At 22.8% G+C, this 25,534-nt stretch overlaps 1 protein-coding gene and 1 long non-coding RNA gene across 6 annotated transcripts; one reads left to right on the forward strand and one right to left on the reverse strand.

The window, feature by feature from the left end:
* The first annotated feature begins 4,187 nt into the window (after positions 1–4,187).
* LOC122502998 lies at positions 4,188–20,868 on the forward strand. 2 transcript variants are annotated; one of them, XR_006301692.1, is made up of 3 exons: positions 4,188–4,369; positions 20,421–20,645; positions 20,728–20,868. It is a non-coding gene; the product is annotated as an uncharacterized LOC122502998 (long non-coding RNA). The 2 variants fall into 2 exon arrangements; XR_006301691.1 differs by having other exon boundaries at positions 20,603–20,645.
* On the reverse strand, positions 13,035–25,441 carry LOC122502996 (protein TRC8 homolog). Of its 4 annotated transcripts, none has more exons than XM_043613375.1 (5): positions 25,282–25,441; positions 24,439–24,544; positions 20,757–21,090; positions 16,813–17,180; positions 13,035–14,492 (listed from the first exon to the last, which is right to left on the reverse strand). In XM_043613375.1, exons 3-5 carry the CDS (start codon positions 21,043–21,045, stop codon positions 13,140–13,142), a joined length of 2,010 nt encoding a protein of 669 aa, XP_043469310.1. In that variant the 5' UTR covers positions 21,046–21,090; positions 24,439–24,544; positions 25,282–25,441; the 3' UTR covers positions 13,035–13,139. The 4 variants fall into 4 exon arrangements, with proteins under 4 accessions (XP_043469310.1, XP_043469308.1, XP_043469312.1 ...); XM_043613373.1 differs by lacking the exon at positions 25,282–25,441 and adding an exon at positions 24,663–24,998; XM_043613377.1 differs by lacking the exon at positions 25,282–25,441 and adding an exon at positions 24,846–24,989.
* Between the last annotated feature and the right edge of the window lie 93 nt (positions 25,442–25,534).

A 25,534-nucleotide genomic window follows, 5' to 3' on the forward strand; every position in this document is an offset into this window, starting at 1 on the left:
TGAACCTTCGATTTTCAATGCCGGAGCCAAACAACTATTTCGCGCAGCTATATCAACTGTACTATAGATATTTGATTTTAAACGTACTTACTTCAGAATATTACGGATTTCAAAAGAATTAAAAAGTTAGCGAAATATCAAAACGGAATTGGTAGTAATTGACTTTCAGGTAAAACTGAAATATTTAGTCCGAATTACTTATTCAGTATTTTCGAATATGGCCGATCCAATATGGCGGACGAAAAATAAAAATCATTCAGACGGGCTTGAAAATTGTTACTCGGGGGTTTTCGGGGTCGATAATTACGAATTTGATATCAGTTTTCAAAAATTCAAAATGGCGGATCCAATATGGTGGAAGATTTTTTTAAAAATCGATTCAATTTGCCTGAAAATTTTTACTCATGGGTATTCGGGGTATCTGATGATGAATCTGGTGTCAAAATTTCAAAATTTTCGAAATTCAAAGTGGCAGATCCAATATGACGGACGAAAAATAAAAATCATTTAAATGGCTTGCAAATTGTTACTCTGAGGTTTTCGGGGTCGCTGATTACAAATAGGATATCAGTTTTCAAAAATTCAAAATGTCGTTTCCAATATGGCGACCGAAAAATTTAAAAATTCATCGGATTCGTAATCAGCGACCCCAAAAGCCCGCGACTAATAATTTTTAAGCAAATTGAATCGAATTTTAAAAAAATCGACCGCCATATTGGATCCGCTATTTTTAATTTTGAAAATTTTGAAAATCTGACATCGGATTCGTAATCGGTGACCCCGAAAACCCCCGAATAACAATTTTTAAACAAATTAGATAGATTCTTAAAAATGTCGGCCGCCATATTGGATCAGCCATTTTGAATTTTTGAAAAGTGATATCATATTCGTAATCAACGACCTCAAAAACCCCCGAGTTGCAAGTTTCAGGCAAATTGGATCGATTTTTAAAAATTTCGGCCGCCATATTGGATCCGCCATTTTGAATTTTTAAAATCTGACATCGGATTCGTAATCAGCAACCCGGAAAACATAAGACTACCAAGCATTATGTAAATCGAAGAATGTTTTGATGTTTTTGGTATGTTTTCACGATTCTCCCCACTGTGCGGTCCTAACCTGATCTCGACTATGAGATGTTACTTCCATAATACTTGGTATTTCGGGCTAATATTTAGACAGTGAATTCTCCAAATATAGTACTTCCGAAATATGCAAAAAAAAAAAAATCGATTTTTTGAAACCGAAACACCAGAATACCCCCTTAATAAACTTTGCATTTATTCCTGTCCCAAGAACTATGTCTTATAATAAGTTGTTAAAAGTAAACTGCTTTCTCGTAAGTGCTGTAAATTTTCATCATTCAATATATAAGGAAACAAAGATGTATACTTTCAGTGAAATTCGTTGTCGTGCGTGCAGTTGTGTATTAGTGTATTAATTAACCGCGTCTATACATATAAGTGAAATAAACATGTGTGTGTCTTCAAATATTTATCCAACAACAAATATATAAGTGTGTGAGTGTGTGTGTCTGTGTATGTAAAAATCCTTCCAGTTTACCTCCACTAGTCAAGAATTGACGGGAAACCGGCGACAAAAATCCGTATTTTTTCTTTTCACTCTTTCTTTCTGCATTTACAACGACTATAGTAATTTTACGTACACAATGTTTCTGAGTTTTACTACAGTTGTTTGGAACTATTGGACGAAATAGTAAGAAACTTTGCTAATTTGGTGAACATTTGTCGGGATTAGTGACTTAGTGTAGAAAATAGTAAAAAATACAAAAAGTCCCCTTATTTCCGGTGGTTGCAATGTGAATATAGTAAATTCTAGTGTGATTTTATACAAAAATTAGTAATCTCGGTCTCTCCGTGTAGAGCATTGCAGGCAGAGAAAGTATACTCTGGACGACAAGGCAGAAAGGAATCAGGGACGCCCACGTGAAAAGTTTACCGGTAATATTTGCGGAAATTCCGCATATAATGGATATGCGAAATTTTCGTTTTTTCAAAAAAAACTCTGTGAATTAGAATTTCCACATAAATAATACCGAGAAATTACAGTAGTTCACGTACATGTTGTTTTAAGACAAAAATGACGGTTTATGACATTTCCCTGACTTTACTGACAAAATATTTTTTTTCCTGACATTTCCCTGACTTTACTGACAAAATATTTTTTTCCCTGACATTTCCTTGACTTTACTGACATGTGGCCACCCTGTCAATTTAATTATGTTTAATATCATTATACAGTTTGGGGGTTTGGGGACAATTGAATTCCCTTTATTTCATAAATATTGTTGATATTTTAATTAATTCTAATAAAAAGGAATTCAATCACATTAAAATGATTTTAATTGAATCAAAAATTCATAATTATTTTAATCCAAATGAATGTCGTTTCTGAAATTTTGTGGTATTATTTTAATTCGTTTCAATTAACCTCTCTTCTTAGTGTCATATTTAAAGTTTTCGAGGCCATTGAACTTGATTTTTCCAAATTAAAAAATTCTAAATCGCGGACCATATTTTTTAAAAGTTATTTGACGTATTCTTGGAGGTTATGTTGCGCGCAGTAATTAAATAGTAATAAATAATAATACTTTTCTTAAAGTCGTACACTCGTAGTAAATGGTATACACTTACCCTCGTCATTAGCATAACTTTTGAATTTTTAAAATTTTCGCTTTTTATAAAAAATTATATTAATGCCCAAGGGAACGTTTAGTATAATGATGTCACTCAATTTTAAGGACTTTGTTTACATGAGAAAAATGCATTTTGTGTCAAGTTTAGTAGAGATCCCCCCCCCCCCTCTCTCGCCACCAAAAACGTGACATCATTTGAGAACGTTTCCTAAACTTCTTGTTGCAATTCTTGAATGAAAATAATAAATTTCAATTGAAGTTTTAAATACTTAACAATAAATTAAAATAATCTGTCCAAAAAATAATTGAAGGCGAAATTATTGTTTTTTCAAGACGTAAAATTCATGCAGTGTTTCCGGTTTCAAGGTTTGACACCCTACTCTGTTTAATTTAACTTTTCGAATAAAACGAAATATTTATGTCTATACCTATTACATTTTCATTACATAAGAAAATATTATTTATATATTGTACAATTATACATTTGTTATTTTCTTTTGTTAAAATATTTTAATATTTCTAATTTCTTAATGCATTTTTTACGCTTAGTGCCCAAGTGAAACGATATTCTAAGGGAATTTCGCAAAGTAATTTTGCGAAATTTTTTACGGAAGTTCGCACTAAATAAATTTTTGTAGAATCGATTCACGTGTATATATGTTCATTAATGCCGCAAAATTTTATTTCTAGACAAAAGTGTTTAAATATTATTATATATATCACACCTTTTTCTTGTTATCAATTTTTTTCATGTTTGAAATTAAAATTCTTACAGCGAAATGATTATACATGATATATTGCGAATAAAATATAACAAACTAAATTGAATTTAATTTATTATAAGATAAATACAACCAGTAAAAACTATAAATATTTACAGGTAAAAGTTTCAAGATAAAAATAAATAATTACAAAAATTACATATTTGTAGAAAAGAGTTGCATCAGAAAAAAATATACAACAAATTAAAATATTCTTTTTAATAATTATAACTATAATAATTATTTTAATTCTATTTTCTTGAATTTGCATGAAAGTTGTAAGTTTATCTAAAATTATTTAAATTCAATATATATTTAATTATTTACCGATACCTAATATTATTTTGGAAAAGTAATTGAAAGAATTCCAAATGTATGTAAACTTTTTACTTTTTCACAATAAAATAGAAATATAATTTTCTAATTGAAAAGAAAAATTATTTTGAGAAATCAAAAAGGAATGATTATTTTTTTTGACACTCTCTTCAAATTTGAATTGATCGTCAGAAAAGTAGGTAAAATTTTTTTTACACTTTAAAGAATTTATTAACGAAGAAAATATTTAAGTTACTTGTTTCTTTCATTCTATTGTTTTTGAAAACATTTAAAAAGAAAAAAAACTTGAAAACTTTAGGAAAATGAAAAATTTTCTTTAATTATTTTTAATAAAAATTGTTTGTTTAGGGTTGATGAAATATTTGACAACAATTTCACTTGTTATGTGAATAAAACAGTAGTAATGATGATGATAATAATATTGAAACTCACCGGTTGTTTATAGATCTCACGTGCACTCAAGAACAAAAACACAAGTGGCTGTCGATATTCGCTGTAGCTATACTGAAGAACCGCACTCTTCGGAAACACTGACGAGAGATGTGACTTCTGACTTTTCATGGACTTGAGCTCAAGAAGAGGGGATTGAGCGCGAGAAACTAAGACTTGTAAAATCGTAAGTGGGGGATAGGAGCTGTACCCCCAGGGAAAGGCCGGGTTATTTCCCTATTATTATTTACTACAAAAAAAATTATGTTTATTAATTTTACCACCAACAAAATTAATTATTTATTTCCATTTCTTTGATAAAATGTACAAACACTTTTTATTTAAAAGTAATTCAAATATTAAGTCATTCAGTTGCCACAGGTCAGGGAAGTCAGGCAAATGCAATTGGTCAGGGAAAAATCAAGAATTTTTATTAAAAATACTGGAAAAAATTAAATTTTTAGAATTCGTAAGAAAATTCTCAATTTTTGTGTCTTTTCCTTCAATTTTTTACTATTTCTGACAACAATTTGTTTCTATAAACAACTTACTTCTTGAAAAACTAAATAAAGTTATTAATTATTTAATGAATAATTTTACCTTAATATTTCAAAATTAATTGAATTGTTAAAGAGTTGCGTTTACAATTTTCATAAAAAGATGAACTTTAAAAGGTTTCAATTTTTATAAAATTTATATTATTTTCAATAAATTTATTATAGAAATTTTAAAGAACTTCGATTTTTAAAAAATTTTAATAATTCAAATTCTTCTAAAATTAATTACCTTTTTTAATAATTAATTATTGAAAATAATGGATTTATTTAGAAGAATTTTAATTAAAAATACTAAAAAATTGAATTTTGGAGAAGTTTCAAATTATATTGCAAAAATTCAATTATTTTCAAAAAATATAAAAAAATGGCAACATTTCAATTATCTTTATACATGAATAGCACAATTCTTCGACAAAATTTAATTATTTTCAGAAATTTTAATAAAATTCATTGCAAAATTCAATTATTTCCATAGACAGTATAGTATTTATCACAAGAAATCAATTATTATCAAAAATTTTAATTCATTGAAAAAATTCAATTATTTTGAAATATTTTTCTTAATTCAATGATTTTCAATATTCTACTATTTCAAAAAAATTTTCCAAAAGAATTCAATTATTAAACAAAAATTTTTATAAAAATCTTCACGAACATTCAATTCAATTATTTAAAAAAATGTAATAAAAAAAAATTTTTTATAAAATTCTATACGAATATTTAATTTAATTATTTAAACAAATTTTTAATAAAATTCTACTCAAGCAATTAATTATTTTTATATAATATAGGTAATAAAAATTTCAAAAAAATTTCAATTATTTACAAACTGTTTATAAATTTCTTTACAATATTTCCATTATTTTCATAAATAATAAAATTTTTATAGAGATTCAAATATTTTCATATAAATAAATAAAATTCTTTTTAGGAATTCAATTATTTTCGTAAATAATAAAACTCATCGCAGAATTTAAATTATCTTTTAATACAGTTTTAATCGAATTCCTCAAAAAATGAAATAAAATTAGTTTTAAAAATTAAATTGGAATTTTCGTCGAAAAAATTCAATTATTTATTTGTTGATCAAATTTTGTATGAGAATTCAATTTTTAGAAACATTCAAGTATTCAAGAAATTATATATTTTTATCTTTTAATTGAACTCTAGGGGAATTTTCTAATAAACATTGATTTATAAATGAATTTTATTTAAAATTTTAAATAATAAATAATTGACTATTAAAAGCATTATAGCCTAAATTATTAAAAATAATTGAATTTTGAAAAGATTTCAAATTAAAATCTTTGAAAATTTAAATTTTTCACACTTTTAACTGACAATTCTGTAAAATTAATTTTTTTGAAAAAATTTAACTGAATTTTTCTTTTGAAATTATTTCAATTTTTTATTTTATAAATATTTATTAATTGAAAAATTTCCGAATATTAATCGGAATTTCTTAATAAAATTGAATTCTAAACAAATAGATTTGAAAATTCTCAAAGATCTTTTTCAAAAAATATTAAAAATAATTGATTTAAAGAAGAATTTTAGTTAAAAATTCTAGAAAATAATAATTGAACTAAAATATAGTGAAAATAATTTTACAATTATGTAAAAAAATATTAAATTACATTTAGTTACGAAGTTCTTTAATTGTAAAATTATTTTCACTATTATTTTATTAATATAAAAAAATATTAAATTACATTTATTCACGAAGTCCTTTGAGATAATTTACTCGAATCAAATAATTTTATTTAAATCGATTAAATAATATTTGCTTCAAATTAACTTATAAAGTTTATTTGAAATATCTGCAGGAAAAAGAATTTTATAAATTCGATTTGTCAATTATAATTTTTAATTGAAAATAAAACTGAGAGAATTTTGTAAAAGATTTTTTAGAAAATAAAGGAAAAAAATTCGATTTGTCAATCAAATTTTTAAAATCACAATTTTTAGTTCCTTTTGTGAAAAAATTTCCATAAATTTCTATTTTTTAATCACAATTAAATATTTTTTTTTTAATAAAGTTTTTGTTTTTAAGTTTAAATTTATGTACAAACAGGCACTTTGAATATATTTAAAGAATACTGATTATTTTCTATATTTTTTTTATTTGTGTTAAAGAAATACTTTAAAAGAAATTAAATTTTGTTTCTTCTAGAAAATTTCAAAAGTTTAAAAACAGGTATTAGTTTTTAATATCTATTGATATTAAAAAGAGAAACTTCATCATTTTTCTAGTGTTATAATAATACCTATATAAATCTAATTTGCAATATTAAAATTTAAAATAATATTCAAGACTTCAATAGCAACTCTGTCATTGAGTGTCAATAAAATCTAAAAAAACAGGATAATCCTAGAATTAATTAATAAATAAATTAATCCGTAGGTGTGATTATAGAATAATGAAAATTCAATTTTAAAATACTTAAAAAAAGTAGATAATAAAATACAATTGAAGACTATAAATTCTCCTCATTACTGTTAATCGCAAGTCAAATTGAATGTCCTCATGAAATGAATCAATGAAGTTTTAACAAGTTGAAATTCGCCTGTTGACAACGAAGCGAATAATAAAAGAATGCATTACATCACGAATGAATTTATGTAATTCTTCGAAGTTCTGCCAATTTTCCTCAATCTAAATACGTATCGTCTTGAAACAGAAAATCTTGAAAATTTTTTTTTCTTCTTTGCTTCGAGAAAAAATCGAATTAGGAATTAAAAAAAATTAATCCATTTACTTATTTTACAAAATAGAACGTTTATTGGGTTCCTTTTTTTAAAGTTCTTTTAACAAAATACAATATATGTATCATATTTTTGACGAGCGTCTGAAGATAGAAAATGTATTTTCTAAATAATACCAGTTAAAAATATTTTTACTGACAGATAATAACAAAAATCGTATTAATAGAAATAAAAAATGTATATTTTCCTTTTTTTACATTTTATAAACAATAATTATTATATTATGGAAAGAATTAATTTCCACCACCACTACCAAATTTCTCAAAGTTATTTACAAAACGTAAGTATGAATAAAATTAGAAAGAATTCAATAAAATTGACTTTGTGAGTTTATTAAGTAGATTTTAATTTAGTGATAGGAGGAAAAAGCAATTCTTTAAAAAAAACAATTTCATTTCAATATTATTTGTTAAATTAGATTCCACAATTGAATGCTTTGTCTCTTTTTTCGTTACCATTAAAAAAAAAATTCTCCTCAATAAAAATTTTTGTAAGAAGACTAGCTTTTTTTCCCCACGAAGAGAAAGAAATTCTAAGATCATTTCTATATATTTACAAAAAAAAATTCTATTCTCTTCAAGTCGAAACATATCGCTAAAGTAATACCACAAGGATAAAACTCAAGATACATTATTTTAGATTTCGTTGCAGTTACTCACGAAACATACAAATAAACACTTCATGTTCACAAGCCTTATTGTTATTATTATTAATAATAATGGTATTAAATGTCTACTTATTATAATTAGTTAATCAAGCTGCAAATTAATTCTAAATTTCAAAAATCATTATGCCCTTATAAACTCTTAGAATTTGGGAATAATCGCATTATAAATCAACCCATAATACTCATTATCAAAAATTAATGCTATAAATTAAAAAAAAAAAAAAAAAAAAAAAAAAAAAAAAAAAAAAAAAAAAATAGTCGTTCAAAGCCGAAAGGCAAGAACTATGTATTATTATGCATTTATTTATTAATAAATAATAAGAATAAAAAAACTTTATATTAATATCATTAAAATTATGAATTTTGGGAATTATGATCTTATTTTGTCTTTTTCTTCCTACTGTAAAAAATAAAATTTAGTTTTCTGAATTTTTAAAAGCAAAAAAGAACTTTCTACGCTTGAATTTAGCATTAACGTTTGACAATAAATATTTATTCCCTTAAGATTGATATTTTTTCAAGCAAAATTGAGAAGCTATTAGGAACGTTAATGGAATTTCAAAAAATTGCTTATGGAAATAAATTGCAATATAAAACATTCTTATAATTTTGTTTTGAATAAATCGAAAAATTCTATTTATAATTTTTATGTTAATCTTTCAAATCAAAAATAATTATTTTACTTAGAAATTGAAATTATTTCGCCTTTTTTCAAAACCAGTGATTATATTCCATTAATATGAAAAAGTAAAAAAAAATATAATCTTAACCTTTTTAGAATTAAACATTTTTTTATACTATTTTATTCTTTGTAAAAATTAGGGGTTTTCAAAATTTATACGATTTAATGAAATCAGCATAGAAATTACGAAAGTAAATAATTTATAAAAATAATTATTAACAGGAGTGGAATTTTATTATTTAATAATCAATAATGGAGTCGATTGTTTTTAAAAAAAGAAATATTTTTAAATTAATATTAATATAATATTAATGTACTTAATAATAATAATATTATGCAGATAGTATTAATTATTTAATTTCAACTTTTTAATTTAATTCAAGTTTTTTAAAATTGCTTTTATAGTAATTTTTTGAAAGGAATTCAATGTTCATAAAATAAAATCGGTCATAAAATATTTTCACCATTTTTGAATTTTTATTTATCTTGAAAATTGGTAGAAATTCAAATTTTGAAATCCACGGGTAATTTTGTGAAAAATATGTTTTGAATCCACAAAAAAATTTATTTTCAAAGTGATCACAAGTTTCAGTTTATCAATTTCCCTGACAATTTTTACTGACATTAAAATTATTTTCCCTGACAAAATTCTTTTGACAGAAAATTAAGAAAGTTTACGGAAAATGAGTAAAATTTTTAAAAAATAATTGAATTTTTGAAAAATATAAATAAAAAAATCAAATTATTGAAATATAATCATAATTTCTCCGAAATTTTAATAAGTCTAAAAAAGTAAATTTTTATAATTTTTTATTTACATTCTTCAAAAATATTTGAATCTTAAAAAAATGTTGTAGAAGAATTCTAGGAATTAGTTTTTAAAAATATTTTAATATAATTTTCCGAAAATAATTTAATTTCTTAAAAGAATTTTTGTATATTTTAAATCCTATCTTAATAAATTTGTATAATTTAAAAAAACAGTTAGAAAAATAAAGAAATGAATTTTGAAATAAAGAAATTGAATAAAAATGGCATTCTTCGCATTTTTAGTCTAGAAATAGTTTTTTTTCAAAAAAATGCTTCAAATATTTTAAAAATCAATTTTTTTGTTAATAGCATTTTTTTGTGGATTCAACAAAATATTTTCTACAAAATTACGCATGGATTTTAAAATCTACCAATTTTTAAGAAAACAAAAATTCGAAAAGGGTCGAAATATTTTTTGTCACCTTTTATTTTGTGACAATTGAATTCTTCGCAAAAAAATAACCTTAAAAATAATTTAATTGAATATTTAAGTTTTTATTTTCTTGATTTAGTTAAAAATTTCAGTGTACGCTCTCTTTAAACAATTGTAAGTTTTAAATATAATTAAAGTTTTAAGTAAATAAATTTATAAAAAAAAATTTAATTAAACTTTTGATTAATTTAATAGTCAAGTAATAAATATTTTAAGTAACATATTATAGAAAAAGATAGAAAAGTAATATAGAAATCAATTTTTAAATTATTTAAAATCATTAAAATTGTTAAATAAATTTTTCATTGCTATCAAAATTGAAAGAATGTTCTATCTATATAAATTATTGATATAGTTAGTTATTAAAAGTTATAAGAAATTTGGCTTGCTTGGCATTATTCATCTATCCTACACTCTAAATCAAAATGATATCAAAGAAATTTTTGTTTCCAATTTTCATTGAGCTATTTTCAAGTATTGTAGAAATTCCGTTAATTCTAAAGGACATAAGTCAATCATCAGAATCTATAAATGATGAATTAGACAATCATCAATTTTATAGAACGAACATCATATCCGAGGAAAAATTATTGATTTCACAGGCTTAGCTCTCAATAATTAATTTTAAAAAAGAATCAAGAAAGTAGTTTTAATACTGAAAAAATAGTAAAAAAAAGTAGCTATAGAAATTTAATTTTAACGAATAAAAAAAAGTTTTAGTCGATTCACAAAAATTTGATTCAGTATTTCCCTGACTGTTTGAAAAATCCAATTATTTTCTAAATTTTTATCCTAAAAAATACAATTGGATTTAAATGTAATTTTGAAAAGTAAACAAATAAAATTTAATTTAAATCCTTCACAGCAATTAAGAAAATAATTAATTCATACCAATTTTTTCAAAGTAAAAATTTAAATATTATTACAGTTTTAAAATAATTAAAATTTTCAACGATTTCAATCTTTTGAAATTTAAAAAAAATTTAAAAATTTAAATTTTAGTATTAAGTATTTTTTTCAAAAAAATTTTAATACTTGGAAAAATAATTGAATAGTTGTGAAGAATTAAAGAAAGAATTTATCAATTTTTTTTTTAAATTGAATTTCTGAGGAATGTTTTATAATTTATGAAAATAATTGAATTCCTGCGAAGAATTTTATTTAATTCTTATTAAATAATTGAATTATCGTGAAAAAATTTTATTATTTGGGAAAATAATTGAATAATTGGGAAGAAAGAATTTATCAATTTTGTAAAAAATAATTGAATTTCTGATAAGAATTTTACTATTTATGAAAATAATTGAATTCTTGCGAAGAATTTTATTTAATTTTTTTTAAATTATTAATTTTCCTTCTGAAAAATTTTATTATTTAAAAAAAATAATTGAATAATTGTGAAGAATTAAAGAAAGAATTTATCAAATTTTAAAAAAATAATTGAATTTCTGAAAAGAATTTGATTGTTTTTGAAAATAATTGAATTCTTGCGAAGAATTTAATTTAATTTTTTTTTAAATAATTGAATTATCGTCAAAAATTTTTGTATATTTGTTGAAATAATTGAATAAATTTGAAGAATTAAAGAAAGAGTTTATCAATTTTTTTTTAAAAATTTAATTTATGAGAAAAATTTTATAATTTATGAAAATAATTAAATTCTTGCGAAGAATTTTTTTTAATTCTGTTTAAATAATTGAATTCTCGTAAAAAAATTTATTTTTTGGGAAAATAATTGAATTTTTGTGAAGAATTTTATTTAATTTTTTTTTTAATATTAATTTTTCTTATGAAAAATTTTATTATTTGAAAAAATAATTTAATAATTGTGAAGAATTAAAAACAGAATTCAAGAATTTATCAATTTTTTTTAAAAATAATTGAATATCTGAAAAAATTGTAATGCGTTTATGAAAATAATTGAATTCTTGAGAAGAATTTTTTTAAATTCTTTTTTAAGTAATTGAATTCTCGTGAAAAGTTTTATTATTTAAGAAAAATAATTTAATAATTGTGAAGAATTAAAGAAAGAATTTATCAATTTTTTAAAAAATAATTGAATTGAATAATTTATGCGAAAATAATTGTATTCTTGACTGGAATTTTATTTAAAGTTTTATAAATAACTAAAGTTTCGTAAAAAATGTTATTGCTTGCAAAAATAATTGAATTCTAGCCGTAGAATTTTATAAAAAAAATTTTTAATTGATTTTTTTCCAAAAATTTTACGAAATATTTAAAATAAATTCAGTTTTTGTGATAATTTTATTATTTATAAAGAAAAATTGAATGCTCGCGAAGAATTTTATCTTTTGTGAAATTTTTAAATTGTAATAAAATACTGGAAAAAATTAATAATTTTTTAATAAATTTTACAAAATTTCAATTATTTAAAAATATTTTTATTATATGTAAATATATTCGAAAAATTTAATTATCTTAAAAAATGATTTCAATATTTGTAAGAAAAGTTAAAAAAGTTGCAATTTTTTAATATAAGTCGAAAAAGTCTCAATTTTCTTAAATTCCCCGAAAAATTGTCAAAAAAATGGTTACATTGCTTGTAAAGGAAATAAAATAATTTCCCCCAAAAATAAAGAAAAAATTATCATTTAGTGTCAAGTTTAAAAAAGTATCCAAGTAGTAGTAAATTGTGAAAAAAGTAGTAGTAAATAGTAGGTTTTAGTAGATGAGTGCGAAGCCTGAAAAATCATCATTATTCCTCTAGTAAAATGTTCTTGGAATTTTTCTAAAATGTCAATAAAAAAACCAATTCTTCACTTTGTTCAGTTACCATGTAGTGCGTTGTGAGCAAAACTTAACACACAAGTGCAAATAAATAGGAAGTTCAATAAATAGTCTAAAAAAATTCAAAAAAAAAAGTAAAAAAAGAATGGAATGAGAATCAGTGAGAAAAGCTCAGTATAAAAGTTAAGATTCTAGAGTCGAAGTGCTACACTTTTTTTAGGCTCGATTTTTTTTCTTTACAATTTATTGTATAATTTATATCACAATGTAGTAACAACACAGTTTCTCCGTTACCTATTGCTCTCTCTGTCCGAGCACAGAATTATTCTCCGGCACCTCTTCGAGCACCGGATTCTCCGTTTCATTCTCGCCCTCCTGTCTCGTGTCAGTCGTAGTTTTATTCTTGTTCTCCACCTTGTACAAAATATCGTGACAAAGCGGACATCTGTCCTGTACGTAGAGCCATTTTCTCAAGCAAACGCCGTGGAAAAAGTGGCTGCACTTTGTTATCTTCGCACTTTGCATTTCCTGGTAGCAAATTGCGCAGACGTCGTTCAATCTTCGCAGTTGCTCGGCGTTCGCTTCCGGAAGGGAATTTATCTTATTGACGGCAGCTCGACGCTTCATGAAAATATTCCATCCGGCGGTTGCCTCGCAGTAGATGTTGAAGTAGGCGTGAATGCACATCATCACCGCTCGGATTGCACCGCCGGACTCGAAAATGAGAATCCAGAGGCCATTGAAGAAGAGAATGACTCCGAAGGCGAATTCGACGGTGTTGCCGAAGGATCTAATGATGTAGACGCAGTCGTCGAGCTGCTCCCAGAAGATGCTTCGATAGGCGTCGAAGAGAAATAGGAAGTAGATTGAGAGTGAGACGAGGACTTTGACAATGACCTCGATGCTGAAGACGGACACGGCGAGCATCCAGGTGCTGATGGTGAAATGTGACCAGAGGAAGATCAGTAGAGTTGTCGGGAAAAAGATGAGAAATGTGCAGACGGCGAGTGCCCGGAGATGTCTGTGAAGAGCTGGATTATGGGAAGCACTTAGCGACATCAGCAAGGGATTCACGGTGTTATGCACAAAGTGAAGAATTGCGGTGAAGAGAAGACAGAAGTTGCGGTACAGTCGTAGGAGGCGTTTCTCGCGATCGAGACTCGTGAGGCCGGTCTGAAGAGCGAGAATGTAGAATAAAATTGCGGACACTGTGCCCATGTTCTTGTCGTCCTCGTCGGCTGTGAGAAGCACCCAGCGGAAGAAGGTGCCAATGTAGTGGCAGATCAGGGAGATGATACTCGTCATTCCGAGAAGGGACGTCAATGTCTCGCAGCCGTTGACGAGAAGAGTTCGCAGCATCAAGTAGTACGTGAAAGTGTCCTCTTGATAGTGATTTCCCATTATTTGGATCACCTGCTCTAGAACTCGGAGGAGCCAGAATGTTCGCAGAACGCACGGAACGTTGAGGCGATTCCATTCCGATTCGGCGAGAGCGGAGAGGCCGTAGTTGCGGATGAAGTTCCGCACGTGTTGATAGCCCATGTAGATTGTCTTCAATATCGACATTCCATGATACCAGATGACGAACTTGCAGACTCCTAAAGGAAGAAGCGTCGCTAGCACCGGAGTGTGGTGCAGGACAAATGTCTGGAAAAGTCAAATTTTAGTTTTAATCACTTCATTAATTATGCTGCTCACAGGAGGCGTATGAAAAGAACCTAAAGTGAATTTGTCAGAATTTTCATTTCACAAAATTTTATTCTCTAGCTTACTAATGGGACAGAAATTCAATGTGATCGAATTTTAATAACGTTCTTTCGTAGAATTATAATTTTATAGAATACTGAGTAAAAAGAATATTAATTTAGCAAAAAGAAAATTGTAAAGAATTCTAATTTAGTAGAATATTTATTTGTCCAAATTATAATCCTTCCACTGATTTCTAAATTTATTTATTCAAAACTTTAATAATTTTGTTAGATAAATATTATTTTAAATACTTCTCATTTTGTTCTTTTTCAATTCAATCTTTTATAATTGTAACTGTAAACTTGTTCTTTCAAACAGTTTAGAAAATTCACCTAGAGAGCTAAAAATTTAAACACATGTGTATTTTCAAGCGTAGATTTCAAAAAAAAAAAAAAAAATACAGCGGAAAGGATATTGGAGTTAATCTTTATAATGTTCTCAGCGAAAAAATTCATATTTTTGAAAATTTAGTCAAAAAATTATGTATTATGCAAAATTTTTTATTTTCAAATATGAATTTTTGAATAATTTCAGATTCAAACTTTAAAAAAATTCAATTATTAACTAATTAACTAATTAATTATTCTAGTTTATAAATTTCAAAAATTATAATAAAATTCCTTGCAAGAATTCAATTATCTTCAAAAGTAGGTAATAAAATTCTTCGTTAGAATTCAATTATTTTTAAACAAAATTTTAATAAAACCTTCGAAACAATACAATTATTTTTTTAAATAGTAAAATATTTGCAATAATTCAATTTTTTCTTAATTCGTTATAAAATATTTCAAAAAAATTCAATTATTTCCTAAAATTTTAATGAATCCTTTGAAACAATTCAATTTTCTTTATAAGTACATATATAGTAAAATTTTTTTCTAAAATTTAATTATTTTGAATACAATTTTAATAAAATTTCATGAAAGAATTCATATTTTTTTAATTTTTAATAATATTTTTTGAAAAAATTCAAATAATTTTCATTCAATTATTTTTATAAATAATAAAATTTTCACAGGGATTAAATTATTTTCGTAAATAATAAAATTCTTTTTAGGAATTCAACTATTTTCATAAATAATAAAACTCATTGCAGAATTTCAATTATTCTTAATACAATTTTAATCGAATTCCTTGAAAAATGTAATTATTTTTAAAAATTTTATTAAAATTCCTCAAAAGAATTCAATTATTTAAAAATTTATTAATAAAATTCTTTATGAGAATTCAATTTTAAGAAAAATGCAATAATTGAATTTTAATAGAATTTTTAAAAGGTTTCAAATTAAAATCTTTAATAATTAATTTTTATAAAATTAATTAAATATTTATTAAATAAAATATTAATTTTAATCTTTATAAATCGCAAAATTTTTCGCTAAAAAAATCCAATTATTTCCAGTACAATTTTAATTGAATTCCTGAAAAGAATTTAATTATTCTTAAAAATTCTATTGTAGTTCGTCGGAAGAATTCAATTATTCTTTAAAATTCTATTAAAATTCGTGGAGAGAATTGAATTAATGAAAAATTTGTTGATTAAATTCTTTACGAGAATTCAATATTTTAAGAAACATTTAATTATTCAATAATAATAATTCATCATAATAATAATTATTTATTTGCATTTTATTTGTATTTAAATAATTGAATTCTAGTAGAATTTTCTAATAAAAATTGATTTAAATATGAATTTCAGTTAATTTTTAGAAATAATTGAAGTTTGAAATTAATTTTTTTGAAAAAGTTTGATTGGATTTTTTTATTATTTGAAGTTTTCGTTTTCTAACATAGTTTTAATTGAAGAATTGACGAATAATTGATATTATTTAATTTATTATAAAACATGAAGAAATCGATCACTTTGAGTCAAAGACTCGGATTGATCGATATCTTCATGTTTTATAGTTATGAAAAATTTAATTTAATAATTTAAATAATAATAATTTTAATTTTTAATCTTAAGTAAAATGTTCTCTTATTTGACTTAAATTTTTGTCTGAAATTGGTCCGTAATTTTTCTTTTTTGCTCCGTAAAGTTCATATTTTTAAATACTTTCACTGATTCGAGCCGTGCTATATATGTATGTGGAAGAAAAGTCGAAATAGTCGCAAATTATTAATATGAATCGAAAAAAGTGTCACTTTTTGAAAACGCCATATTATCCGAGACCAGTAATGAAATAAATAATTTTGAGAATAATTTTTCTCAACTCACGGATAATGGATGAATTGCCAGTATTGAGGGCGCCATGAAGCTGATGTTGATTAATTTCTGAACCAATGGATGCCTTGGAGCGAGGTGATTGTAGCAAAAAATTGTCGACATGAGACTTTGAAGAACGTAATTCTGCAGGATAAGATAACCCGGACCATACTGAAATAGCTCCTTTATATTTAAACTCAAGACATCCTCCAAAATGCATGTTAATCCCTCGTGTGCATTTAAATACGCAATTGTTGCCTTGATTGTACTAACGTTCGACCAATATGATATGAATATTACTCCCACAGATATCAGGTACAAATATACAATGACGAGATGCTTCGTGAAATGCATAAACATGCATAGAGATGCAATGCATCCTGAAAAATACAATCAATCAATTAGTAAATAACACAGTAGTGTTGACACAAAAATTTTATTTCATTTTTCCCTGACTTTTCCCTCATTTCTAGACAAAATTTTCACTTTTCCCCTGATCCTAAAGAATATTCTGATTCACTTTAAAAATTCACTAAAGATTCACTCAAAAAAAATGTTCTATTACATTTATTTACAAATTTCCTTAATAGTAAAATTATTTGTAAATTAAAACATTTTATATTTTTAAGAATAAACCTCAATTTTTAAATTATTACAGATTTAAAATTTAAAGAATTCACTCATTAAGTACATAATATTAAATATTCTTGTTTCTTATTTTAATTTTAAATTTTAATAAAAATTTCTCGAAAGAATACAATTATGTAAAAAAACAATAACTAAATTCGATTATTTTCAAGAATTTTAATATAAATTCAATTATTTTCAATAATTTTAATAAAATTCTTTTTAAAAAATCATTATTTTCAAACTTTAGAATAAAATTCCTTCAAAAAATTCAGATAAAATCCTTCGAAACAATTTAATTATTTTTATGAATTGTAAAATTTTCCTCAAGAATATTAATATTTTCATAAATAAGAAAATTCTACAAAGAAATTCAATTATTTTTATAAATAATAAAATGTTTCAGAGGAATTCAATTATTTTCAATACAATTTTAATAAAAATTTTAGGAAAAAATTCAATTATATTCAAGACAAATTTAATAAAATTTCTCTAAAAGATTCAATTATTTTTAAAAATTGTAATAAAATTTTTCTAAACAATTCAATTGTTCACAAAAGTTTTTAATAAAATTCTTTATTAATTTCAATTATTTGGAAAATTTTCAATTTAAATTACTTTAAAAAATTACATTATTTTTACAAAATTTAATGAAATTCTTCCAAAAAAAAATGTTATTATTTACAAAAACTCTAATAAAATTGTTTAAGAATTTAATTTTGTATGAATAATTTTAATTATAATTTAATAGGAAAATCGTTAATTACAATTATTAATAAACACGATTACTTAAAAAACTTAAAAGAAATTGTTCTTGAAATTCAATTATTTTCAAAATTTTCAGTAAAAATTATTAAAAAAAACTCCTTTATTTTCAAGAAAATTGAAATAAATTCTTCAAAACAATTCAATTATTTTAAAGAATTTTATAACATTTTTTTTATATAATTAAATCCCTGCGAAAAAATTTATTAATTCTACAAATAATTGAATTTTTGCAAAATTTTAAAAAAATAAGTGAGTTATTGAGAAGAATTTTATTAAAATTGTATTTAAAATAATTGAATTCATGTGAAAAATTTACTATTTATTGATATTATTGAATTCTTTCGATTTTTTGAAAATAATTGATTTCTTCATAAAATCCATAGAATTCAATTATTTAAATACAAAAATAAATAATTTATTGAATAATTAATTGTTTCTCAAAATTGAATTCTCCTAAAGAAATGTGTAAAGACATTTTTAAATATAGTTGAATTCTTTCAAGGAATTTCAATAAAATTTTTATAATTCCAATTTTTGAGTAATTCAATTAAAATTGAATTAAAAATAATTGAAATTCTGCAATGAGTTTTATTATTTATGAAAATAAGTGAATCTCTGTAAAAAAAATTTTATTATCCATGAAAATAATTGAATTAGGTATTGCGAAGAAATTTTGAAAATAATTGAAATTTTTCCAAGAATTATATTAAACATTTTAAAAATAATTAAAATATTGAAGAAATTTAATAAAAGTTTTTAAACCTAATATTGAATTATAATCTAAAATTTTAACTAAAATTCATTTTTAAATCAATTTTTATTAAAAAATTCAACACGAATTCAATTTTTTAAATACAAAAATAAATAATTTATTGAATAATTGAATGTTTCTGAAAATTGAATTTTCATAAAGAATTTTATCAACAAATTTTTAAATAATTGAATTCTTTCAGCTAATTCTAATAAAATTTATAATAATAATTACAGTTCTCGATGAGTTCGATTAAAATTAATTCAAATTTTTTGCTCAGTTTTCTTATTTTTGAAAATATATTTAATTCCTTGTCAAAAAAAATTTTATTATCCGCAAAAATAATTGAATTATAGCGAACAAATTTATAAAAAATTTGTAAATAATTAAATTCTTGTGGAATTTTTATTAATTATGCAAATAATCGAATGTTTGCGTAGAGTTTTATATTAGAATTTTTTAAAAATAATTGCTTTGAATGTTCGTATAGAATTTTATAAAAATTTTTGTTTAATAATTGAATTTGTTTGGGAAATTTTATTAAAATAATAGAATATTGAAAATCATTGAAATAAGAAAAAAAATTTTATAAAATAATTGAATTTTTGAGATAAATACTATTGTTTATTGAAAATATTTAAATTTTGCAATGAATTTTATTAAAATTCCTGAAAATAGTTGAATTTTGCCTAAAAATTTTGCTATTCATTTATAAAGATAATTGTAATATTGATGACAATTATTTTTAGATTTTTTGAAAATAATTGAATTTCTGACAAGAATTTTATTAATTTTAAAAATAATTGAATTCTTGTGACGAATATTGTTATTTTTGAAAATAATTGAATTTTGCAATGAATTTTATTAAAATTCCTGCGAATATAATTGAGGTAGAATTTTGCTATTTATAAAAATAATTGAAATGTTATCGAGAATTTTTTAAAATTTCTTTTTAATTTTTTTTAAATTTGAAAATAAATGAATTTTTGGAAAGAATTTTGATATTTATTAAGATAGTTGAATTCTTTCATAGAATTACGTTAAAAAATTTTTAAATTGTAACTAATTTCACCTGAATTGAAATTAAAATTTTCCAAAAAAAATACTTAATGAATTGATTTATAAGTAATAACTTTATGGCAGCTCCAATGTAATTAAGTTATTCAAAATAAATTATTGTCAGAAATAGAAAAAATTGAAGGTTTTTTTTTTAGAATTCGTGGTAATACCATAGTTTGTAAGGCAGAGAAAAAGATACAAAAATTCAGAATTTTCTTATAAATTCTAAACATTTAATTTCTTCCACTACTTTTAATAAAAATCCCTAACTTTTCCCTTACCTGTGGCAACCCTGATAATAATAACAAATTTCTTTATTAATAAAATAGAAAAAATGTTTTCGTATTGATAACTTAAAAATTCAAACAATTTCCAAAATATTTTAAAATTGTTTTTTATTAATTATTAATTCCAGTTGATTAAAAATAAATGAATAAATATGAAATTCCTTTAACAAGAAACTTGTTCTCTTAGGGAATAGAGAACATTAATTGTGCGACCTTTTTGTATATTTAGTAAGAAATTAAAAGAAATTAACATAACAAGCTCGTTACGAGAAACACATAATGAGTCTAAAAGTTGAAAATTGACTTGTAGAGACTGAGAGAAGAAAAAAGGAAAAAAGCTTCAAGTGTGACAAGTTAAGTTCGATATTGGCGATATTGCAATTAATTGAAATGATCTTTGTCCTTGACGGTTGAAATGTTGAATTCTCGTTCTAGAAAGGTGTAAACTGCAGATAAATTCTTACCTAGGCAACAGGCAATGACTTTGAAGGCTGTCATGAAATAAATCTGGTATGCATTAAGGCTCAAGTGTTGTAAAAATGGTTCGGATGAAGCCGACGCTATTACGCCGATAAACGAGTCCGATACATTCATCATGGTAAAATTATTGTTGCCCATTTTCTCCATTTCGGAACTACTTTGTCCCGAAAAACCAGGACAAATCCTTAATAGCTCGTCGATCACGAAAAGAGGTGGAACCCTCATTATCACGTCTGCAAAACTCATCATCCACTCACGCATTGTTATTTCCATTTTTTCCTCTTTGTTTTCTTAAAAATTCCTTCTCATCTTAAGTTACTGCAAACAGAGACAATATTTTTATTATTTATTTTTATAAACATAATAAAACATTATAAATAATTTAATAAATTACCAATTACAAGAATTTGAATTTTTATAATTATATTCATAATTTGAATCTAAGTACATAAAATAACAATTCTCTATTTTATTATACTGCTAATTATTAAATAGTTTAATTTTCAGTTAAATAAAGTTATTAAAATAATTTGTTGAATAACATTATTTAGGCTTCGTACTCGATAATAATTAATTTTAAAAAAGTAGAAAAAAGCTGCTTTAAGACTAAAAAAAGGAGTAAAAAACTAGATATCGAAAAAAATAAAATTAACGACTCAATTTTTTCGAAATTTCTAAATTAAATTGCATTCAAAAAATAAAATACTTTTTTCAAATAAATTTTTTAAATGCCTATTTATTTTCCCACAGTAATTAAAATATTTAAAATCATTTCAACGTAAAACCTTATTAAAATTTAACTATTTCTAAAGATTTCAACTGTAATTCTTCCCAAATTAAATCATTTTTTATTGTTGTTGAAATTATTAAATAGGTTTTATTAAAATTTAGAAAAAACTTTTTTTTTAATTTGAATTTTATGTCTAAATATAAATTATTATAACACATTTTTAAATAAATTTTTTTATAAATTTTTTAACAATTTTTAAGTAAAATTGTTCAAAACTTTACTTATTTTATTTGAAAATAAAAATTTAAATATTGCAGTTTAAGTAACTTTGAGACTTAAAAAAGTAGTCAAACAGTAGCTATCGAAAATTAAATTTGACGACTCAATTTTTTCATAATTTCTTAATTAAATTACTTTCACAAATAGAATAATTTAATTTAAATAAATATTTAGAAACCTGTTTATTTTTTCACAGCAATAAAAATATTTTAAATTACTTAAATGTAAAGCCTTTTTAAAATTTAATTATATTTCTAAAAATTACAACTTTAATTCTTCTCAAATTTAATCATTTTTGTTGTTGAAATTTTTGTATAAAATTATTCAAGACTTTAATCATTTTATTTCAAAATAAAATTATTATAGGGAGAATTTAATTATAAATTTTTTTAAAATAATTGAATTCTTTCAAGAAATTAAATTGCAAATGTATTGAAAATAATTATTAAATTCTAAATAACAAATTATATCAACATTTTGTAAAATAATTAAATTCGTTTCAACAATTTTCATCAAATTTTTAAGAATAATTTCATTAAAACTTGATTACAAATAATTGAAATCCTGCTATGTGTTGTATTATTTATAAAAATAATTGAATTTTAGCAACGAACTTTATTACAAATCTTTAAAAATATGTAATTGAATTCTTGCAACGAATGTTATTAAAACTTTTAAAAATTTTTGAATTCCTGAGAAGAATTTTATTATTTATAAAAATAATTAAATTCTGGACAAGAATTTTAAAAAATCTTTTTAAATAAATAATTTTTTTCGAAAAAATTAAATGAAAATTGTGTTATAAATCATTGAATTCTTGTGAAAATTTTATTACTTATAAAAATAATTGAATTACTTTTGGAAAATTTTTTGCAAATACCTAGAAAATATTGAAAATTTCAAAAATGTTTTGAAAAGAATTGAATCGCTGCAAAGAATTTCATTTTGAATTATTTCTAAAAATTTTATTAAAATTTTCAAGTATAATTTTGTTATTCTAACTATTAGCGAATTTAAAGTAATAGAAATTCTCAAGCACAGAAAGAAGTAGCTTTTATTGTCACAAATCTAAAAAAAGTCTCCAAATAATAGCAAATCAAAAAAAATTAGTAAATAGTTGGTTTTAGTAGAAATTGAATTAAAAATGTATTCAAAATAATTATTAAATTCTAAGAAAACAAATGATATCAAATTTTTTAAAAATAATTAAATTCTTTGGAGAATTTTCATTAAAATTTAAAAGAATAATTGCATTTTCGAGGAATTGATGTAAAATTGTTTTAAAAATAATTAAAAGTCTGCCATGAGTTTCATTATAGTTATTTGAAAATAATTGAATTTTTAAAACGAATTCTATTAAAATATTTTAAAATAATTTAATTTTTCGGAAGTTTTTTATTATTTCTAAAAATAATTGAACTCTCGCCAAGAATTTTATAAAAATCTTTTTAAATAATTGATTTTTTTCAAAAATATTTGATGAAAATAGTGTTTTAAATAATTGAATTCCTGTGAAAATTTTATTACTTAAGAAAATAATTGAATGTTAGCAAAGAATTTTTTATAATAATTTTATGAATTTTTTTATTAAAATAATAGATATTAAAAAATAATTGAAATTCGTAAAATTTTTTAAAACAATTGAATCATTTGAAAGAGTTTTATTAAAATTTCTAGAATTGATTCTAAGAATTTTGTTAAAATTTGTTGAATTGTTTCTAAGAATTTTATAAAAATTTTCGAGAACAATTTTTTTACTCCTATTATATTAGCGAATTTAAAGTAATTAAAATTCTCAAGCATTGAAAAAAGTAGCTTTTAGTGTCACAAATACAAAAAATGTTTTCCAAATAGTAGCAAATCGTAAAAAAGTAGTAAAATTAGATTTTAGTAGATGTATTTAATTATTATTTTAATTTTGATTTTTTTAAAATTACTATATAATTTATGAATTAATTATCAAAAATTAAAAATCAATTTGTCAGATTGTTTTTTTCTTAAAATAAAAAAAAACTGCATGTTTTGAAACCACAATGTAAAGTGTCGAGTAATAATAAAATATGACAAACATTTTAGTCGTTAGTTCTTTAATTTTTTATTATTATTATTAAAGTTTTCACTTTGAGCTGTCGAAACCTTATTGGTGCTCTAATCTTGACTTGAACAATTAATATTTTCTCACTTTATAAATATGAAAACAAATAGTGAGTCTCATTTATAGTTATAATTATAGTGGGCTCATCATAATTTTCTAAAAATCATTTTCAACAAAACGTTATAATGATTATTATTGTAACTACAATTGTACAATCGCTTACGCAATAATTATATTTATAATTTTGCCAAACAATTATACAATCTGTCATTGTAGTTATGAAATTCGATTGACAAATATAATTTTAAAAAATCACAATCAAAAATCTTGCACGAAATTTTTATTTACTGTAAATTAGTATATTTGTAAATTCAATTTGTAAAAATTAAACATTAAGTGAAATAAATTTAATTTAAAAAGTAAAATTAATTCAAGACCTTTAAAAATAGATTTTGAATATTAAAAAAAATTAAAATAGAAAATTAAATATAGTGAAACTAAAGTAAATTTATTATTGTAAACATTGTGAAAAATTTGATAAAAGAAATAAAAAATGACTCACCTTTTAAATTCTGTAAATAATAATTTACAGTATTCCGGAAAAGTAAAATTTCCTACTTGTTTTCTGACACTATTTTTAAATTCCTCACAAACCACGTACAACTTATCTATAATTTATCAAAATAATACACTTTTTTAGATAACAAATTAAATTTATGTCAACGATTCTTAATTTTTGCTACTTTTTTTGTCAATTTTTGCTTTAAAAATTTCATTCTTTTTTACCTTTTTATTTATCGATTTAAAACAATTGGAATATTAAATTTATAGAATTAAAAATTTGAAATTAACAATTCAAATAAATGTCCTAATAATAAATGTAAAAGTATGTATAGTAGAAAAATCTTGAATGTTTTTCATATACAATATACAAATCCGATTAAATTTTAATTATAAATTATTTATCACTTTTTCATTTACACTACAAGTCGTCAAATTCTCTTTGAATTGAAAAAAAATACAATTTCTATCAACTAAAGTTTCAAATTCTACACGAAAAATCACAATGATAGAACCAGACTTCCATTGTTTCAGCATGATTTTCTGAAACTTCCCGAAAAACAATACATATACACAGAATGAATATTATTTCAGGGACGTCAAATGTATTTTCAACTTTCGACAGTTCGAAATTTACAAATTATAATATGCGGTAATTTTTTAAAATATTGTATCAGATTCAAGTGTATCGAATTTAGACGAAATAGAAAAACTTTTAAAGAATTTAACTTTGTTTAATTTACAATGTTTACAATTGTTTACGATTATATAGGCAAAAAAGAAGAAAATATTACCACCTAACCTAAAAATTTTGTTTTTTGAAGAAACTCAAAGTTTTACTCACCTCTATTTTCTTTGTTAAATACTTTTGCTCTCTAAATTATGTGTACTTGAAATTTCCTCCTCTAAACCTTGAGAATTATTGCAGTATTTTTCTACTAATTGAAAAGTTAAAACAGAAAATAATGTCAAGTCAAAATGACAGATAAATGATAACAATACGACGTTCCTGGTAGGAAAGACCACGTGACGACGCATTATCGACCAATCACAAAGCTGGATTTCTTCAGTCCGCCAATGAACGTTCAGTATTTCTT

Source organism: Leptopilina heterotoma, unplaced genomic scaffold (assembly GCF_015476425.1).
Source record: "Leptopilina heterotoma isolate Lh14 unplaced genomic scaffold, ASM1547642v1 Lhet_24, whole genome shotgun sequence".
In the NCBI taxonomy this organism is placed as follows: domain Eukaryota; kingdom Metazoa; phylum Arthropoda; class Insecta; order Hymenoptera; family Figitidae; genus Leptopilina; species Leptopilina heterotoma.

What these genes read in the sequence shown, in the direction of transcription:
- LOC122502996 (XM_043613375.1), bottom strand. Translation starts at nt 21,045, where the DNA reads ATGGAAATAACAATGCGTGAGTGGATGATGAGTTTTGCAGACGTGATA. An exon ending in AGTCATTGCCTGTTGCCTAG is followed by an intron (nt 17,181 to 20,756) that starts GTAAGAATTTAT and finishes TGTATTTTTCAG; the next exon opens with GATGCATTGCATCTCTATGC. An exon ending in TGGCAATTCATCCATTATCC is followed by an intron (nt 14,493 to 16,812) that starts GTGAGTTGAGAA and finishes TGACTTTTCCAG; the next exon opens with ACATTTGTCCTGCACCACAC.